This window comes from Macrobrachium nipponense, chromosome 1, assembly GCF_015104395.2.
Source record: "Macrobrachium nipponense isolate FS-2020 chromosome 1, ASM1510439v2, whole genome shotgun sequence".
NCBI classification, from domain to species: Eukaryota; Metazoa; Arthropoda; class Malacostraca; order Decapoda; family Palaemonidae; genus Macrobrachium; species Macrobrachium nipponense.
The window spans coordinates 11,288,194-11,308,193 of NC_087200.1; the positions used below are offsets into that span (position 1 = coordinate 11,288,194).

At 34.7% G+C, this 20,000-nt stretch overlaps 1 protein-coding gene across 1 annotated transcript in view; it reads right to left on the bottom strand.

The window, feature by feature from the left end:
• The window catches only part of LOC135219124 (secretin receptor-like), a 260,998-nt gene that overhangs the window by 60,438 nt on the left and 180,560 nt on the right, over positions 1 to 20,000 (bottom strand). Inside the window, exon 5 of the mRNA XM_064255577.1 lies at positions 8,978 to 9,069. Coding sequence (XP_064111647.1) covers positions 8,978 to 9,069 — 92 coding nt within the window. The remainder of the gene's footprint in view (positions 1 to 8,977; positions 9,070 to 20,000) is intronic.

A 20,000-nucleotide genomic window follows, 5' to 3' on the forward strand; every position in this document is an offset into this window, starting at 1 on the left:
AATGACATACCATTTTTTCAGGGGCGATATGAAGATAGTACTCATATATTGACCACACCCAATGGCTATTAACTCCGCTTATTAACTGTAAGATACACACACACACACACACACACACACACACACACATATATTTATATATATATATATATGTATATATATATATATATATATATATATAAATATATGTGTGTGTGTGTGTGTGTGGTGTGTGTGTATCTTACATGTACATATACCGGGCGTCTCCATAGACATGGAAAGTTATGAAGTTTTCTGCTATAGCCTATCGCCAAGTACAGTATCTTAAGTTTCTATAAAAGCTATTTTTCATTTTACATTTCTTGAATTTTCAGACTGAGTTACTGAGTTACTACAGCCATGGCTAATGACTTGGAGGAAATCAGATGGGTTGACGAATCCGGGCTATATCCTTCAGAGAGGCCAGGGATGCTGGCGCATCCTTCATTTCACGTTCCTGGATAAGCTAAATATATTAAAAAAAACGAGATGAATCCTTTGTTAAAAGAAACTGAAACAAAAATCCATATGACTGTCATCTCGAAAAGAGAGAGAATCTTGGAAGACCTGAAGTCTATTCTCAGGAGTCAAAAGACATCATAGCTGAGACAGTGGGTAGACCAAGAATGTCTTTACGTAAATTGGCACTCGAACTCGAGACAAAAAGGGGAAAGAAGATAAGTTATAGTGGTGTATATCATGAGTTGAAAAAATCTGGTATCAAGCCATTTCATGTTATCAGCAATCCCAACATCACTTAGCAACAGAGAGAAGACCGTGCATGGCTTTGTGGTTCATTTCTTAAAGATTGGGATGAAGCTGACTTCCTCCATGTTGCCTTTCCTCAAAGATCCTGAAAATGTGTTATCTGTTGAAGAAGTCGCATTTTTGCATGATAAGGCACCATGTTTCAAGGCTCTTCAGACACAGGAGCTACTTTGATACAGTGGTATCGATTTCTTCTTGTCAAGTGAATTTCCAGGAATTCCCCTGACCTTAATGTGTGTGAAAACATTGGTAACATCTTAAAGGATCGTGTTGAAGCTCGCACAGTGAACTGTGATGGTATACCAAGCCTCGACGACTGCGCGAAGAGGTGACCGAATTGCTCAGAGTGCTAAAATCATACCCCTCAAGAAAGCAGGCTGTGGTACAGGCAGATGGAGGCCACATAAAATATTAAATACTTAAATAAATACCTGTTCTGAATTACTTTTGTTTTTGTCCATATCAGTTTTAGTTTATGCTTCGGGATGAGTTTCAATCCATGGTGTGGTTCGTGTTATTTACATGATGAAAAATTGCCGAACTAAGTTGTCCATATCTAACTGAGAGCTTAAGTTGAGTTAATCTTTCTGAGAGAGATTTTCCAGTAAAATCATAGTATGACTTATCACAGTCCCATCAGGGGATCTCATAAAACCCTATAACCTTGGAAACTGGTTTCTGCTGAACGTCAATTAATGATTTTCTTAGTGTATTTGGATAAGTGAAGATAAAAGGGTTTGAGGGTCCTAAGGTTTACGTGATCTCTCGTAAATTATCCATGTGAGGGATTATGCTTTTATCTGTGTATTTTTCCTTTTCTTTGTTTTCTGCAGGTTTGCTAGAAATGCTCTTTGCTTTGTGTATGGCTTTTTCTATTATGTGCTTGGGGTATTTTTACAAGATAAGTTGAATTCTGTTCGTTTCAAGTTCTTTGCTGAGAAAATCTGGGGAGCAAATTCTCAGGGCTTTAAGAAACAAGTCACTTGCTATGCCGAGTTTAACTGAAATGTCATGAATTTGTAGTTGTTATTAGTTCTGACGATTAAGACATCTAAAAAGAGGATTTGGTTATTGTTTTCCCATTCCACTTTAGATTTTAAATTCTTTGATATGTTCCAATAAGAATACTATAGCACATATATATGTGTGTGTGTTTGTGTGTATTAACAAGAATAGTCAGTCACCATAACTGCAGCGGTAGATCTCAGTATTACTGATATATTATATATATATATATATATATATATATATATATATATATATATATATACACGTATATATATGTGTGGTGATGCATACATACATACATATATATATATATATATAAACACTATAACTGATGTAAAATCATTTAGCCCACTTTATCCAGATTATATCATTTTTCAAAAGCCATGTGGATTTACCGAAGAAAAACGAGACAAAAAGAACCAAGTAAATAACGCGCCGAAGTATCATTGGCGCAATAGAGTTTTCTGTACAGCGTATAGTCTAGGCCACCGAAAGTAGATCTATCATCCGATGGTCTCGGTATAATACTGTAGGAGCCACGACCCGTTGGTTGCCTGTCCTATACGGTTGAGGGACATGTTTGTATGGTGTTTTTTTTACATGGCATGGAACCAGTGGTTATTCAGCAACGGGACCAACAGCTTTACGTGTAGATTTCCGAACCACGTCGAGAGTGAACTTCCATCACCTGAAATACACATCTCTATCACCTCAACGGAATGCCCGAGAATCGAACTCGCAGCCACCGAGGTGGCAGGCCAAGACCAAACCGACTACGCCTGCACCGAGGCGCTAATTTGATGTGTTTGATGATTGGAGGGTGGATTGATCAATAGTTTCCAGCCCTCTACCCTCGGTAGTTCTGAAGACCTGAGGGCGGACGGAAAAAGTGCGGACAGAAAAAGTGCGGACGGACGGATAAATAGCCATCTCAATGGTTTTCTTTTACAGAACACTGAAAAAGAACGAGGCTGCCAGATCTTTTCATTTCCTTCAATAGTATTGGTTACGTCAAGTGGATTACGGGAGACGTATCAAAGAGTCGTTTCTATAGGCCTGGCTTCACACGGAGGAAAAAATAAAAATAAAGTCAAGGAAATGAGTGGGTCACCCTAGAGGTTTTCTATTAATCTTTTCCACGCTTATTCCCCTCCCTCCCTCCCTCCTTCCCTCTCTCCACCACCAATCTCCATCCCAAACACTCCTTCCCCCTCACTTGTTGCTTTTCAGTGCGATAAAAAATAATAATAATAACATTATTTGGACACTTACCTTGGATGTTTAGTCTCTTGAAAAAAAAAAAAAAATATTTCAAAAGCTCAATAAAAACGATCTACAGAGGAAAAACTTGCCGTAAAAATGAAATATTAAGCTACAAAAAATATTATTGGGATATGAATTTTAGTCTTTCCGCGGACGACCTCCAGCATCCAAACTAGCGTGAAAGAAGTAAGTGCAAAAAGGATATTAAATCAGTATCCTTGACGTTATTGAATAGAGGTGTTCTCCTTTTTTTTCCTTCAGGTATCCTTCGGGAGAGGCATCTATATAGGAGGTATTTCGGGATCCTTCTCCTTGGTGTTCCTCTGCTTTGAGAAAATGATTGCGTTTCCCTGTTGTTGCGATAGTTTTGGTTACCTCCTTGTCTTCCTCACGGTGTCAAGTGTTGTTGTTCCTGTTTCTTAATTCTGTAATCCTTTTCCTGGTTGTCAAGTGTTGTTGTTCCTGTTTATTTAATTCTCATTCATTTGGTTTTCGTTGCTTTTTCCATTTCATCATCATCATCATCTTCTCCTCCTTCTTCTTTCTTCCTTCTTCTTCCTCCTTCCTTCTTCTTCTTCTTCTTCTCTTCTTCTTCTTCTTCTTCTTCTTCTTCATTATTATTATTATTATTATTATTATTATTATTATTATTATTATTATTATTATTATTATAAGTGATGAAATGCACAATGGTGTAAGTATATATTCATACATACATACATATATAAATTTATATATATATATATCATATATATATATATATATATATACATATATATATATATATATATATATATATATATATATATATATATATATATCTTTAATATGTATCTAAACTGAAGCCACTGTGGATTTCTTCACCAATTTAGTAGCTCAACTAATATGCATTTTTTATAAATTATTATTATTATTATTATTATTATTATTATTATTATTATTATTATTATTATTATTATTATTGTGCATTACTACTCTGGAAACAATTATCACCGTGATTAAATTTATCTACACTTTTATCTATCGATTTAATAATTGTTCATCTATTGTTTTCCTGATAATTATTCATATATTTTGAATTCCCTATTATCTTCCAAACACTTCTTTCAAATGAATGCCGTAATGTTTGGAAGCTTGAATTTCGAATTAATGGCCAATGTAGGCTTGTCCATATGAATACGGATTCATCTTCTGAATAAATTAATATAATAATAATAATAATAATAATAATAATATGCCCATTTCCATCAACCCTATTCAATAAAAACTCTAAGGTAATTTGTGCACTACGGTTTACACGTCGTCGACAGCGATCAGTCGTTTCTATTTATGCAAATTTATCTCATTATGATCAACACCTCATGACGTCTCCAGCGATAATGTCGTTTTCACATTTCATAAGCGTGATGTTCAGTGTATGTAATTTCCCTATTGTTGTCGCTGTTGTTTTCATTATTCCAATCAGCAAAATCATCACTAACACTGTTTAAATTAACTGGGACTGAAATGCAGACTTTAGGCTGCTTTATATATATATATATATATATATATATATATATATATATATATATATATATATTTTTATATTTATATATATATATATATATATATATAATATATGATATATATATATATATATATATATATATATATATATATATCTATATATATATTTATAACTAATAAAAGAGTCAATCGGCGCTGAAACGAAAACTATGAATCAGTTGTTAGGAGAGGGTAGAGGAAAGTAAGATGGAAGAATGAGAACATGAACGGAAGTACAGCAAAAGGAACAAAATTGGGTCTGTAGCTAGGATCATCAGGAAGGCTCGCTGCAAACAACCTCCAGGAATGCCTGCATAAGGTGCACTGGTGGCAACCATTTAGTAGTACATGACACGAATGACAAGGTTGGCGTAAGTGCTTGGATTTCTAAGGTGTTCTGAGATGGAATATCTTGTGGAGAGAATAGAAGGCAATATTTCAGTGAATGAAACATTTACGAATTAATTCAACGCATACTGTTCAAGTTTTCATTAACTCGAGCCGACCTATGTTAGGGGAAAAGCAAGTATTTTTTGGGGTGAGGCTGCAAGCCCCATGCCTATTCTTACCATGTCTGGCTGCTAACCCCTGCAATCAGCTGACCACCAGATACAGTATTCATTAGCTACTATGAAATTCAGGGCCTCTGTAACACGGTTTTTTGGATTTTGCTCCTTATCAAAGCATCGGATATAGCTGAAAGTTGACATATGTATATTTTACAACTACACACAAATTTTGTCAGCATTATCAATAATCTAAACCCGATGGTTTTTAATTTTTATAGAGTAAAAATGATACTAGCCGACGCCCATGGCCAATGATTGCAAGCCAAGAGTCGAAAAACATTCATTACGTAAGCAAGGTAAAACATCGTTTACGAACTGTTGCCCCGCCCATCCACCAGACAGAAAACCCACCAATTCACCTTATCCATCGGCTCTGAACCATAGTAGTCAAGAATGGCTAACAGGATTTGGAATTGTCCCCGTGGTTGCAAAACTGCATTTGTTTTACGACTTGCAACTTTATACAGTCAAGAGAAAGCCCGTGGCCATACTTACTATAGCCTGAATAAGTAGTTATTCAGTTTCTAGTTTAAATCCAATGTTTATGGTCTGATTTGTATTTAGCGTAACGTGATTATAATACTTGTAATGTCATTCAGAATTTGAACATTTCCATTAACTATTCACTATGCCACCAAGAGAGAGAGAGAAAGAGAGAGATTGTATGTAAACAGTCTTTATATAACTATTTTTGTTAAAATAAGATTTTTATCCAAAGTAAATACAAGCTTATATGTGCTAAAATCTCCAGCAGACCAACGGATCATCCGATATAATTTTTTTTCTTCTTCTTTAGTCTGTACGACCATGTTGGATATAAAGACTTTATGAATGGCGGAACGATACATAGATGTGGGTGGGGTATCTGTGCTAGCGTAGTAATACTACTGTAGCAGTAGTGCCGCAAAATTAGTAATAGCAGCAATATACATGAATTAAACGTTTAGGCCAACTGCTGGGATCCCTGAGGATCATTTAGCACTTCTTACAACTACTCGAAAAATGAGTTTTTATAGCCAGAAGTTAGATTTTCTAATACAACAATGTCCATGATAGCCCTCATTGTTATCCTGAATTATAACGAGGCCAAAGTGGGTGGAGCCTCATGATGTCATCATTCTGACGATAATTATTGGTGAAGGTTTAAAGCCAATATACGGTACCGTCTATTTTTTTTTTTTTTTTTTTTTTTTTTGTTTTTTTTTAAAATAGGTAGGTAGATACCCGATAAATAAAAATTGCTTGACATTGGATACAGCACTATCAAATCAAGCTTGTCTACTATGTCTTTGGAAATTTGGAAAATACCAACTATTCCCTACATCTTGTCAATCTGATTGTGACCTATAAAGTAGATTATAATTTCTTAGGACACTTATTTTGGGAGTTAGACTAATAATCGAAGTGTTTTTGTATTTGTTAACATATTCTGTTGGATTGTTCATTATGACAATTATCAGTGGAGAGGATTCAGAGTTCATAAAGGTGTACTGCTTTGCTTGTTTTTAAATTTTTGTCATTGTTGCCAGAGGTATACCCTTCGTTACGTATAGCCAATCATCCATCGAGAAAGAGGGAAGAAATGCTGTCATAAGTTATGTAACGAGTGCGTTCGAAACCTTATCTCTGAGTAACTTGGCCCGTCTTCAAAAAAAGTCACTTTTACATTATAAGTACCAAATTTATTCAACCTACGTAATGCAGAATACAGTCAAAATTTATGTGAAGATATAATGTGTATTCTGAATAAGCGTTAATATATAGAAATAAATAGATATAAAAGTTATTGCCAAAAAACCGTGTTACAGAAGCCCTGAATCTCATAGTAGGCTAACATACTGTTTATATCTATATATATATATATATATAGATATATATATATATATATATATATATATATATATAATAAAAAGAGTATGGCCAGCAGAAACTTCAGCATTTTTCGTTAAAATTTTATTCTTATCCAACGCCTACGTCCGGATACAAATCCCATCTTCAGGGCTAAAAAACAGGGAAAAAATAAAAATTCTGTACATTAAACGAGAGCTCACCGTCGTACTCAGCAATATGTACCCATATGTTAAATTTAATTTTATCTTCAAGAACCCCTTAAAAATCAGAAGTCTTTTCAAGTTCAAGGACCACCTACCGCAGTTGATGCGATCTTCAGCGGTATATTTGTTTACTTGTCCCAAATGTAATTTGGGAACCTATGTCGGTAATTCGAGTCGGCTGTTGAAGATTCGCATCGATTGCCATCGAGGTGTCAGTCACCGAACAGGAAATAACTTTATCTAAGAAAGAATTTTCTGCAATACGCAACCATGCAATAAAATGTAAGCATAACATTCAGTACAATGATTTAAAATCTTATCACAAGCAATAGATAACCGGTCATTACCCATTCTCGAGTCCCTCTTCATTAAACAATTGTCACCAACCCTCAACAACCATTCAACTGAACATTTCTTAATAGACCATTCGCCCTTTCTACCTTCTCGCCTTTGTATTCAGTCTTATCTATACTTCTGTACCGGTGAGTTCTCGTTTCGCTATTTTTTGCTTTGTGTCCGCCTTTATATATATATATATATATATATATATATATATATATATATATTATATATATATATATATATATATATATATATATATATATAATGTTTAATTTCTTTCTCCTTTTGTAATCATATAAAGAAATTTTTTGCCTGTTAGGATTCAATATTTTTCTCCTGTCTTTAGTAATAATGTAATTTTCTTAGTTGTTCACGTGTGGTCTGTGTTTTTAAGTGTTTTGTTTGTTTATTTATTTTGAAAGTGTCATTGTACTTAGTAGCTTTCCTTTTTACTGTTGATCTCTTATTCAATTAGTTACCGTCTTACTTTTATATTAAAAATTCGATTTCACTGATATATTTTTAATTAACCTATATAATTCTTTTAAAAATGCATAATTTATTACTGTGCCCCATTTTAATCTGATTTAATGTACAGAATTTTTATTTTTTCCCTGTTTTTAGCCCTGAAGAGGGGATTTGTATCCCGAAACGTAGGCGTTGGATAAAAATAAAGTTTTAACGAAAAATGCTGAAGTTTCTGCTGGCCATACTCTTTTTATTAAAGATCCGACTTTCTAGAAGCGACAATGCCATTCATTATTTATATATATATATCAAGATATAAATATTATTATATATATCTATATATATTCTATATATAGATATATAAAACAATATATATATATATATATATATATATCTATATTATATACTATATATATATATAAATAGATATATATTATATATATATATAATATAATATATATATATACTATATATATATATATATATATATATATATATATCTATATATATATATATATATATATAGTATATATATATATATATATATAATAATAAAAGGAGCCCATAAAAACAAACGCCAAAATATAGAGAGAAAATAATATATTTCAGAGACTGCAGTCTCTGAAATATAGTATTTTCCTCTCCATATTTTGGCATTTTTATGGGCTCCTTTTATTAGATGGAATTTTGTTGTAACAGAACATTTTTTACAATCCAAACACACACACACACACACACACACATATATATATATATATATATATATATATATATATATATATATATATATATATATATATATATATATATATATACGTTAGTTATCTTATAATATCTAGGCATGAACTCTATAACTTTATAAAAATCACCTTAGATAAAATGTGGTCAAAATTACACCTGAAAAAAATAAAAAAAAATATAAAACATAAAAAAAAAACTTACTTGACTGACGCGAGGACGGTAAAGGCGATGATGAGTGTTGCCAGAGATACGCTGTAGCCTACGTATGACACTGTCCTCACAACGGGAGCGAACTGCGGAAATAAAATAGGATTCATAGACGGGATTCATAGGCGGATGGATAAATAAACACACCTATTGCTTTGGAATGAATTCAAGGTAAAATTAACAATTTCGATGGTACATCTGGGTACAGCTGACACTTCTAAGGCACTCCTAGGTACGCCTTCGAGGTACATCTAGGTACAACTAATGCTTAGGGAGTACAGCTAATATTTTGTGGGTAGGACACTACTTAGGTCTAGGTGGGGTGACGGTTCGAAGGTATATCTAGGTACAGCTTATGCTTCGAAGGTTAACCTAGGTACAGACAATGCTTTAAAGGTATATCTAGGTATAGGTAAGTGCTCCTAGGTGTAGGTAACTACGTACGATTAAGTATATCTAGATCCAGACAGCGCTTCAAATGTAGCAGCTAAGTACATCTACGCACAGTTAACACTTCGGAGGTACACCTAAGTACAGCCAGTGGGTAAAACTAAGTACATATATCTAGATACAGCTAATGCTTAGAAGGTACTCCTAGGTACAATTAATGCTTTAGGTATATAGAGTTACAGTTAAGTGCATCTGGGCACAACTAAGTACATCTAGACACAGCTAGCGCTTCGAAAGCACGACTAAGTACACTCGACAAGAAAACTGAAGATACAGTTTTCATTAGCTTCGTTCAGTCAATTTCCTATTTGTTTTTACTGGAAAGACATAATATCGCTAAATTTACTCTAGAATATGAAAATATACTGCAAATTATATTATATAAGTTAAAACTGCAAAACAAAACCGTTCAGATACTTAAAAACACGATATATGTCCGAAGTAATTGGAATTTCTCAGATGGATTCGTTCATAGAGATCTGGTAGATAGAATGTGAATTTCTGATTTTAGTACTATGTATCACGACGACAATATTTACTCGTTTTGCTTCATGAATGGGAATATATTGCATCATCGTAAGTGGTGAATGCAATTATTTTAGTTTCTACAAACTTATGTTTGTATTCCAAGGCGATTAAAGTTAGCTGACGTCAATGGCACTCAATGTTGCGACGGCTAAGGTAGGTTGAACAAATCTAGTTGCATCCGCAAGAGCGTTTTCTATGATGTGAGGAGGAGCCCTAAAACTTCGAGCGGGAAAGCGCAAGTCACTGGATACTGGCTAACGTAACGGATTTCACACTTTGATTACTTTGACGTTGACATGGATCGAATGCTACTATAGTTGCTGTTTACAAAACTACTGTCTTTAAACATAAATCTTAATCAAGGTTAAAGTAGCATGTCAGCTCAAAGATTTTCTGGCTATATACTCCCATTACAAAGCAGTTCGTAGTAGCCTACAGCCCTACACTACTGCATTTCTTTGCCGCGAGGCTGAAAGATCTCCCACAATATAAAACTTTAATTGCCTGTGCAATACATATTGAGTTATTTGTGGTAATAAATATTTTTACTTAACACAGCTTTTTTCGTAAATGATTTGTGGATGAAACCCGATTTTCAAAAGTAAAGACTATATCAAGAGAGCAAGAATGACTGCACCCTGTGTCTAAAATTTTCCACGTCTTTTTACAATCTTTGAATGCTACGGCAACTGTCGAATGTAATCAAGATTAGGGTATGAATTTCTTATAGAATTAACTTGAATATTATGATCCTTCAAATTTTATCTAGCATAGTGCAGCACGATCTTGGCAGTCATATCATATCCCGCAAGCATAGACCTATCGATAGAGATACTTAATTCATTATACGTATTTTCTTCTGCCTTTCCCCCATCATAAGTCCGTCACCAGTACTATAATTCTCTCTCTCTCTCTCTCTCTCTCTCTCTCTCTCTCACTTCTAAAACATACTTTAAATATATATATATATATATATATATATATATATATCTATATTCTACACTCAAAAATATATATTTTCCACTCAATCTGCCGAAGAAAATATAATTAAATTGAGTAGTAAATAGGCCTAAGCTTTCATATGAGCTGCTTCTCTCTCTCTCTCTCTCCACTTTTAAAACACGTGAAAAAATATCACTCAATCTTTCAAAGTAAATTGAATTATGTATCTGTATAGGTAGGCCTATGCTTGCGCGCTCTCTATCGTTCATTAATGATTTGCATTCTTTACTGTATTGTCCCTCACGATTTCCACAAGTACTGCCATATTTTTTTAAAACCCTTTCTCTCATTGTTTACAATCCGTCTTTAATTACGTATGATTTTTACGTCAGTTTAGTGTCAAACAGTACTTACAAGGTTTACAGTAGGTTTTAAAAAAGGATGATCGATACTCTACCTGAACTGACGTTACCAAACCAACATTAACGAACAATATAGAGCCTGTGTCTATATTAAAGTATAAAAGATTATAGGACCTCAACAGGATCTTTATGGTGTAAAGTTGATGGAAATCAAGAAAGCAACAAACGCTATGATTTGAAGCTCCGCCCCCCTTCAAGAGTTGCCAGGTGTGGCATTATTGAACAATTATGTCCGAAGATTTAAAAAAAACTGTATCTTAAGTTTCCTTGTCGAGTGTACATCTTGGCACATCCAGGTAGGCGACATCTAGAAAACAGATTTTATAACTGGATGTAGTACATCTAGGTACACCTGATGCTTTTGGGAGGACTTCTAGGTACAGCTAAGCTTTTCTTCTAGGTTCATTCGCGATTTAGTTATTTTTCTAGTTCTATGTAAATAGTTTCAATACTGAAAGAGAGATAGGAGGAGAGAGAAAAAAAGAGGAAAATGCTAAATTGAAATTGGACTGTTTTTTTGCCAGTCTTTTAAATTCAACAGAGCATTGCAAAGACAGGATCACTTCTTAAAAAGAAAAAAATAATAAATAACTTAATTAAATAAATAAATAAATAAATAAATTAAATAAATTAAACATGTAAAAATGAAAAGTTCATTTAAAAGAGGATGGATAGCAAGTTGTCAGAAAAGAGAATATGAATGGAGCTACAGTAAAAAGGAATAGGGCATGCAGCTAAGGGCCGAACGAAGGGACGCTGCAAAGGACCTTCAGTAATGCCCACATACAGTGCACAGCGTGAGGTGCACCGACGGCACTATCCCCTTACGAGAGATAATGAATTAATCATATATTTGCTGTAACGCCAATACCCGAAGCACTGCAGTCACTCAGTGAGTCAGAAGGTTGAAGAGGTTGGACAGCAAGGTTAAAGGAGTTACAGACAATAAATGAGATGGATTAACTGTACTGCCTACAGTGCACCGCATGAAGTGCACTAAGGAAAAATGAAGACCAAATCGTGGATATTTCAAACGAACTTACGATAACAATAACAGACATTATTTATAAAAAATTACATTGAATTAAGTTCTATTTCCCTCATAACCAATGCTTCCTGTAGAGTCATTTGTACTATTAATGATTTACTATAACAACTATAAAGAAACGTCTTGTGAAAAAAAGTTATACGTAGAATCACTATGTAAATACGTATATTGCCAAATCATTACGACAACAGTTATTATTAAGGTCAAAATAAGGAAATTATAACTTTATCTTAACAGAATTATACTATTAGGAAATGAAATTTAAAGTACGCAACCTGTACAATTCATTATGCTAATATAGTGTGAAATCGTTATAGTCATGTTAATAATGAGTTCATAGTAGGACAAATTGTACCTTTATCTAAATAAAACAGTGGTTTAATCACGCTTAACATTACTCTTACTAATACTTAACTTTCTAAACTATGCATCACCATGGTTAGCTACCTAAATGCTCTCAAGTATTCTTTCGCCCATTTTAACTGTCAGCTTAAAAAAAAAGAAATAAAGACAACAACAGTTGCTTTGAAGAATGGTCGCAACCGCCCCCCCCCCCCCCCCCCGCCCCCACCTTACCCACCACTCCCTTGGGAAGAGAAACACGCCAATTAAAAGAGAGCGGTTTTAATGATAAATACACCTGTATATCCCTGGGGGGGGGGAGGTCATTCGCGTCCTTGCGGTATCTCTAATTACCAGTGGGCCGCATATCTTTTATGATTTAAAGCGCCTATTACTGATATTTTTGGACACAGCGGCCCCATTCATAAATCTATTCTCATTGCTCGTTTAATAACAAAGGTTTGAGAAATTGGGGATGGGAATATAATCCTTCTTATTAGCTGCGTCCAGTTTTCCAAAACAAATCATTACTCTGTGAAATCATAATCGAGTCTTTGCTTCGTGATGGCGTGTAATCTAACCATCCTCGTAAAATGGTTGTCTTTTTCTATTAAAGATAAGCAAAGACTTCGTAAGTATTTCATGTAATTTATTGACCAATTTCAGGGTAAGGATCGATATATATTTATATATATAAATGAGAAAATGTCTGTTTGTTTGTTCGTGTGTTTGTTTGTTTGGATAAACGCCATACAAATCCACAATCCTTGACCAATTTTGATGAGATTTTAAATATGTCAATATCAAACAGGGGAAACAGAATTAAAATCGGGCCACTGGTTGGGTAAAAGGGGTGGGGGAAGGGGATGAAATGTAAACTTTACTGGAAACAACAGATATTAGAGTCTAATCCATAGTTTTCGAGGTCGCTGAGATGAATAGTGACACTCCCGATGTCCTTCAAGTATAAGTTCATCCGTGATAGGATGGGGGTGTGGGAAGGGAATGACATGTAAAAATGACCAAAAGCAACCGATATTCGTATCTAATTTATAGTTTTTAAGGTCTCTGAGATGAACAGTGACACTCCCGATGGCCTTCAAGTCCAAGTTTATCCTTGATAGGAGAGGTGTGAGAAAGGGGTGGGAAGGTGGGTGATATGTAAAAATAACTGAAAACAACGGATATTAGCATCTAATTCATAGTTTTCGAGGTTGTTGAGATGAATAATGACACTCCCGAAGCCCTTTAAGTCTAACTTCAGCCCTGATAGGAGCCGGGGCGGGGGGAGAGTGGGCGTGAGAAGCGGGTTGGGAAGGTGAGGACATTTTAAAAATAACTGAAAAACTACAAATATTAGAGTCTATCCCCTAGTTTTTAAGGTCGCTGGGATGAACAGAAACACTCCCGACGGCTTTCAAGTCCATGTTCAGCACCAATAGAGGGGGGGTGAGAAGTGGTGAAATGTATAATATCAAGAATGCTGGGCAATGTACTTGAAGCATCCACCTTAACAGAAGAGAGAGAGAGAGAAAGAGAGAGAGAGAGAGAGAGAGAGAGAGAGAGAGAGAGAGTTACTGGGGCAGCACCATATGTAAACTAGTATATATTATATCATATATATATATATCATATATATATATATAATATATATATATATATATATAAAACCAGTAAATCAAAAAGTATTTTCAGTAATAGCAATAGGCAGACAAATCCTTCAAGAGCAACAAAAGGTTTCATGGCAATGCTCTGCTCAATTTTGCCTTTCTCATTTCACATACCTCAATCATTTTGGAGACAATCTAACAATACAACTCAGGAATGACCTAATTCTAGTGTGCCTCGCAAACCCCAATTAATGCATCAGCGTATTTACCAAACATTTCACTGAAATACCTCTGTTTTAACAATATTTAGCCATTTTTATCCTTTACTATATCGGAGGTCACGGGTGAATCCTTACAACTAAATATAGGCATAATTACCACCACATTTAAGCCATTTTCACCCTCTATTACATCAGAGGTGACGGACTTGATTTACCAATTAAATATACACTTTTTACCACATTTGAGCCATTTTCATCCTCTCTGTTACTGTTGCTTCTTTCTAATGATCTACATCTTCTTTGGAAGCTGATTTTCAAGTCAATCGACCTTGTGGGTTTGTTCCATAAGAATAATAATAATAATTCATTACATCAGAGGTCACCAGGCTCTTAATAAAAGTGGTAAAAGGTTTATTGTCTATGCAGTGTTTGTATCTTCTCAGACTGTCAATTAACTTAAGTTTGCTCAAATGTCTGAGGGATGAGATCCATCAGTATTACAGACAGGGCAGATAGTGAAATCTCAAGAAGAAGAAGAAGAAGAAGAAGAAGAAGAAGAAGAAGAAGAAGAAGAAGATAGGCAAGTGACAGCTACTTTCATTCTGAAAGGTTTAGGAGATCTACTACAAGGCCCTCGTCCGACAACTCAAACCTCCGCCAACGCCAGAAAAAAAACAAAAAAAAGAAATAAAACTCCAAGATCCACATCTGTATCCGAATCCATTTCAAAATCGGATCAACGTTTCCTTGATCCATCGCCAACCTGCTGCTGGAAAAGTTTGGTTAATATTCACCCGTAAGTTTTTTGGACATGCAAAATGGAACTTATGCCAAAGGCTAACAAGTTCTGGGACTGATGAGGTCATTCAGCGCTGAAACGGAAATTGACAGTAAAAGGTTTGAAAGGTGTCAACAGGAAGTAAACGGCGCAGAGATGAATATATACGGAGGTACAGTAAAAGGAAAGGAAGACGCTGCAGCTAGGGACCGAAGGGACGGTACAAAGAACCCTTGAGTAATGCTTCCTACGTGAGGTGCACTGACGGCACTATCCGCAAAACTTCGCTGGCGGAGGTTAAAGTGCCTTTGACGATCACTTAAATTTCCCAAGAGAAAAATAAAGAAATTGAAAAATGGAAAATTGACTGAGTCTGTTTCGATCGAAATTGAGAATTTTTTGCCAGAGCAATCACAAAATGGACTCTTTCATTTCATCCCCTCCCCCCCGAAAAAAAAAATCTATAGATGAATTGTACTAACGTCAAAAAGGCCTATTGTGCTGAAAAAATAGACCACCAAATGGTTATTTGCCCCGTCCTTATTAGAGACTACCGACTGATTCACCCTTTTTTTTTTAACTTTCAATAACGTTTTCATGTATGGCAGCATTTCATTATCCCAACAGTAAGCGCTTCTACCTCCCATAAACTTGCAAACGTTAAAAGGTTAATCTTTCTGCCTAAAATGATCCTGTAAATGAGCCTCGCTGTCGAACTTCTCAGTTCCAGAGGTCCTTTATTCCTCACATCCGCCTTCCAAAATTCCATGTTCCAGTTACCCCCTTTGTATCAATTCTATAATTTTTTTGGTAATACTGTCTTCCAGGATTCCAGTTTCCAGTTACCCCTTGCTATCCGCACTATACTATAGTGGCAATACTCAGAATTCCAGTTTCCAGTTACCCCTTGCTATCCACGCTATACTATTGTGGCGATACTCAGAATTCCACTTTCCAGTTACCCCTTGCTATCCTCACTATAGTGTTGTGGCATTACTCAGAATTCCAGTTTCCAATTACCCCTTGCTATCCACGCTATACTATTGTGGCGATACTCAGAATTCCAGTTTCCAATTACCCCTTGCTATCCATGCTATACTATTGTGGCGATACTCAGAATTCCAGTTTCCAGTTACCCCTTTCTATCCACGCTATACTATTGTGGCAATAATCAGAATTCCTGTTTCCAGTTACCCCTTCCTATCCACGATCTACTATCGTCGCAATGCTCGAATTCCAGTTTCAGTTACCCCTTTCCTATCCACGTTATAATACCAGTTTCCAGTTACCCCTTTCTATCTACGCTATACTATTGTGGCAATACTCAGAATTCCAGTTTCCAGTTACCCCTTCCTATCCACGATCTTCTATTGTGGCAATGCTCAGAATTCCAGTTTCCAGTTACCCCTTCCTATCCACGATCTACTATTGTGGCAATGCTCAGAATTCCAGTTTCCAGTTACCCCTTCCTATCCACGTCATAATTCCAGTTTCCAGTTACCCCTTTCTATCCACGCTATACTATTGTGGCAATACTCAGAATTTCAGTTTCCAGTTACCCCTTGCTATCAACGCTATACTATTGTGGCGATAATCAGAATTCCAGTTTCCGGTTACCCCTTGCTATCCACACTATACTATTGTGGTGATACTCAGAATTCCAGTTTCCAGTTAAGCCTTTCTATCCACGCTATAATATTGTGGCGATACTCAGAATTCCATTGTCCAGTTACCCCTTGCTATCCACGCTATACTATTGTGGCAATAATCAGAATTCCAGTTTCCAGTTACCGTTTCCTATCCACGATATACTATTGTGACAATGCTCAGAATTCCAGTTTCCAGTTACCCCTTCCTATCCACGTCAGAATTCCAGTTTCCAGTTACCCCTTTCTATCCACGCTGTACTATTGTGGCAATACTCAGAATTCCAGTTTCCAGTTACCTCTTCCTATCCACGCTATACTATTGCGGAAATACTCAGAATTCCAGTTTCCAGTTACCCTTTTCTATCCATACTATACTATTGTGGCAATAATGTCTTCCACAATTCCAAATTCCAGTTTACTTTCTTTTTATCCATTCTGTAATATTTTGGCTACTCCTTTTTGCCAGCTACTCATCAGGTACCCCGTTTTAATCCATTGTATAATATTTTGGCAATATTGTCTTCCATAATTCTAAGTTCCAGTTACCCTCTTTTAATCCCATCTATAATATTTGGGCAATATTGCCTTCCAGAATTCCATGTTCCAGCTCCCCATTTATGTATCCATTCCATAATGTTCTAATACCATTGCCTTCTAAAATTCCCTTTTCGTTTTCATCACACCAAATGGTTAAAGTTCCCTCTGTAATAAGAACAATTATATATCAACGTCCGTTACTTTATATACTTCCGCACCATTCTCTCAGCTTCCGCCTCATTGCCTGAATCGCAGTTTGTCTTTCTCGTCAGACGTCATCACACAGAAAAATGCCTACGATGAATTTATGTATTTTCACTCGCCTTTGAGTTTGAGGATTTTCAGCGGAATTGTCAGAAATATAGACATTTTAGAGACAACTCTTTTGACCTGCTCATTTGCCTAATGAATGCTGACATAAAAGATTAAGTATTTTCATCCTTGGCGATTTTTTCGAATGATTATGATTCCGTGGTAAGTTTATTACGCTCTTCTACGTGACAGAAGGCTTTGATAAAATGCTCTTGCCAATGAAGGTAAAACGAGCTAAGAAGATTAGGGTACAAATGGCAATATATTAACGTTTATAAATCAATTAATTAATTGTACCAGACTGTGTCCTCCGACAAAGGAGTTCATACCTACAGCCTCGAACTGAAAACAACATAAAATATGGTATACACAACAACGTTTGAATGATCGAATAGCTTTTAGATTCCAAATTCTTATTTGCCTCTCATTTTAAAAACATCACATTTTTTCCTCTTGTCCACTTCAGCGAGGTTCAGCGAGCTGAAGTGTATTCAGATCGTCGGTGAACATTCTTTGATTGCTTGGCCATGTGAGAAATTGTTGCATATATTGGTGAAATATGGAAATTTCCAGTTTCCCAGTGTTTGTCACTCGTGACTGCAACTTATACCTTAGATGCTTGTGAACATGAGATTACCTAACAGAAATCAAACCCCCAAACATTATCAGCTGATATTTGTTTTTCTTGCTTTGGGCCTTTAGGAGGGGTTTACCTATTACATATAGTATATATATATATATATATATATATATATATATATATAGATTATATTATAATATATATATATTATATATATATATATATATATATATATATATATTATTATTTATATATAGATATATTATATATCTATATATATATATATATATATTATATATATATATATAATATATATTATATTAATATATAATAAAGCAGCATTATTAGCTGATATGTCTGCTTGCTATAGGTTTACCTAACATATATATATATATATATATATATATATATATATTATATATATATATATATATATATATATATAATATATATATATATATATATATATATATATATAAAGGTATACGCCACGAGGGAAAATAAACAACGGAGTTTCCGCGAAATCTTTCGACATTCAAACGTCCTTTACTTAGCAGATGAACTGACTTACATGAGGAAATGACAATACAAGAAAGGTCGTATAACTGACAGATAAGGATTATAAAGCGATTAGTACCTAGAATCCGACACACCTGGAAGATGAGTAACTTTCCCAAACAAGCATAAACATGGGTACAATTAAAAGTTTAAGACAATCTGCTCAAACACAAGGACAAGACAATTAAAGGATTATTATAGGTGACAGCTATTCAGAACTTTGGTAAACAAAAACATATTCACAATACATATTAAAAATACATATACAACGAAGATATCACTAATGCAACTAATTTTTATTCAAGTCTGTAATTATATCTTTGAGGTCATTCTTAAACATGTTACAAATACAAGGGTCTAAGTGAAACAGGCCACGACTAATATTGAAATTACAATGAGAAGTAAGTTATATTAAAGCAGATTCTAAAAGATTTCGTGATAAGACATCTTTTGACCTTGCAATTACTGAACTACCAATCTAATTTATTCGGTGGTTGTTTTCACTTAAATGAATGAATATTTCATTAGATGTTTGCCAAGTTTTTACAGAATATTTATGCTGGCTTAACCTTACTTCTAAGCCCTTGCTCGACTGTCTGAGGGACAGTCCATACATGGAATTTTATATATTATGTTGTTGCTTTCTCTGGGTCCATTTTTTATTAACATTCCTTTTAGTGTGTTATTAGAAGAAAAAACAAGGTTGACCCTTAAGGCTTTTAGCAAAGATTTAATGGTTTCAAATCCGTTAAAATAAGGCAAACTGAGAATGTTCTTAGAATTTTCTTTCTCCGTGTTACTTACACTAAAAAACTTTTTGTGGGCTTCATTATAACACATATCTAATATATGTGAAGGATAACATAAATCTTTCCCTATTTTTCTTATGTATTCAATTTCTTGATCCAAATATTGGGGACTGACAATGCGCAATGCTCGTAAAAACATAAAAGAAAAAATTGATATTTCTATGTTAAGATGGTGGCCTGAATAGAAATGAACATAAGTTAAGTTGTTGGTCGGTTTCTTATAAATACTGA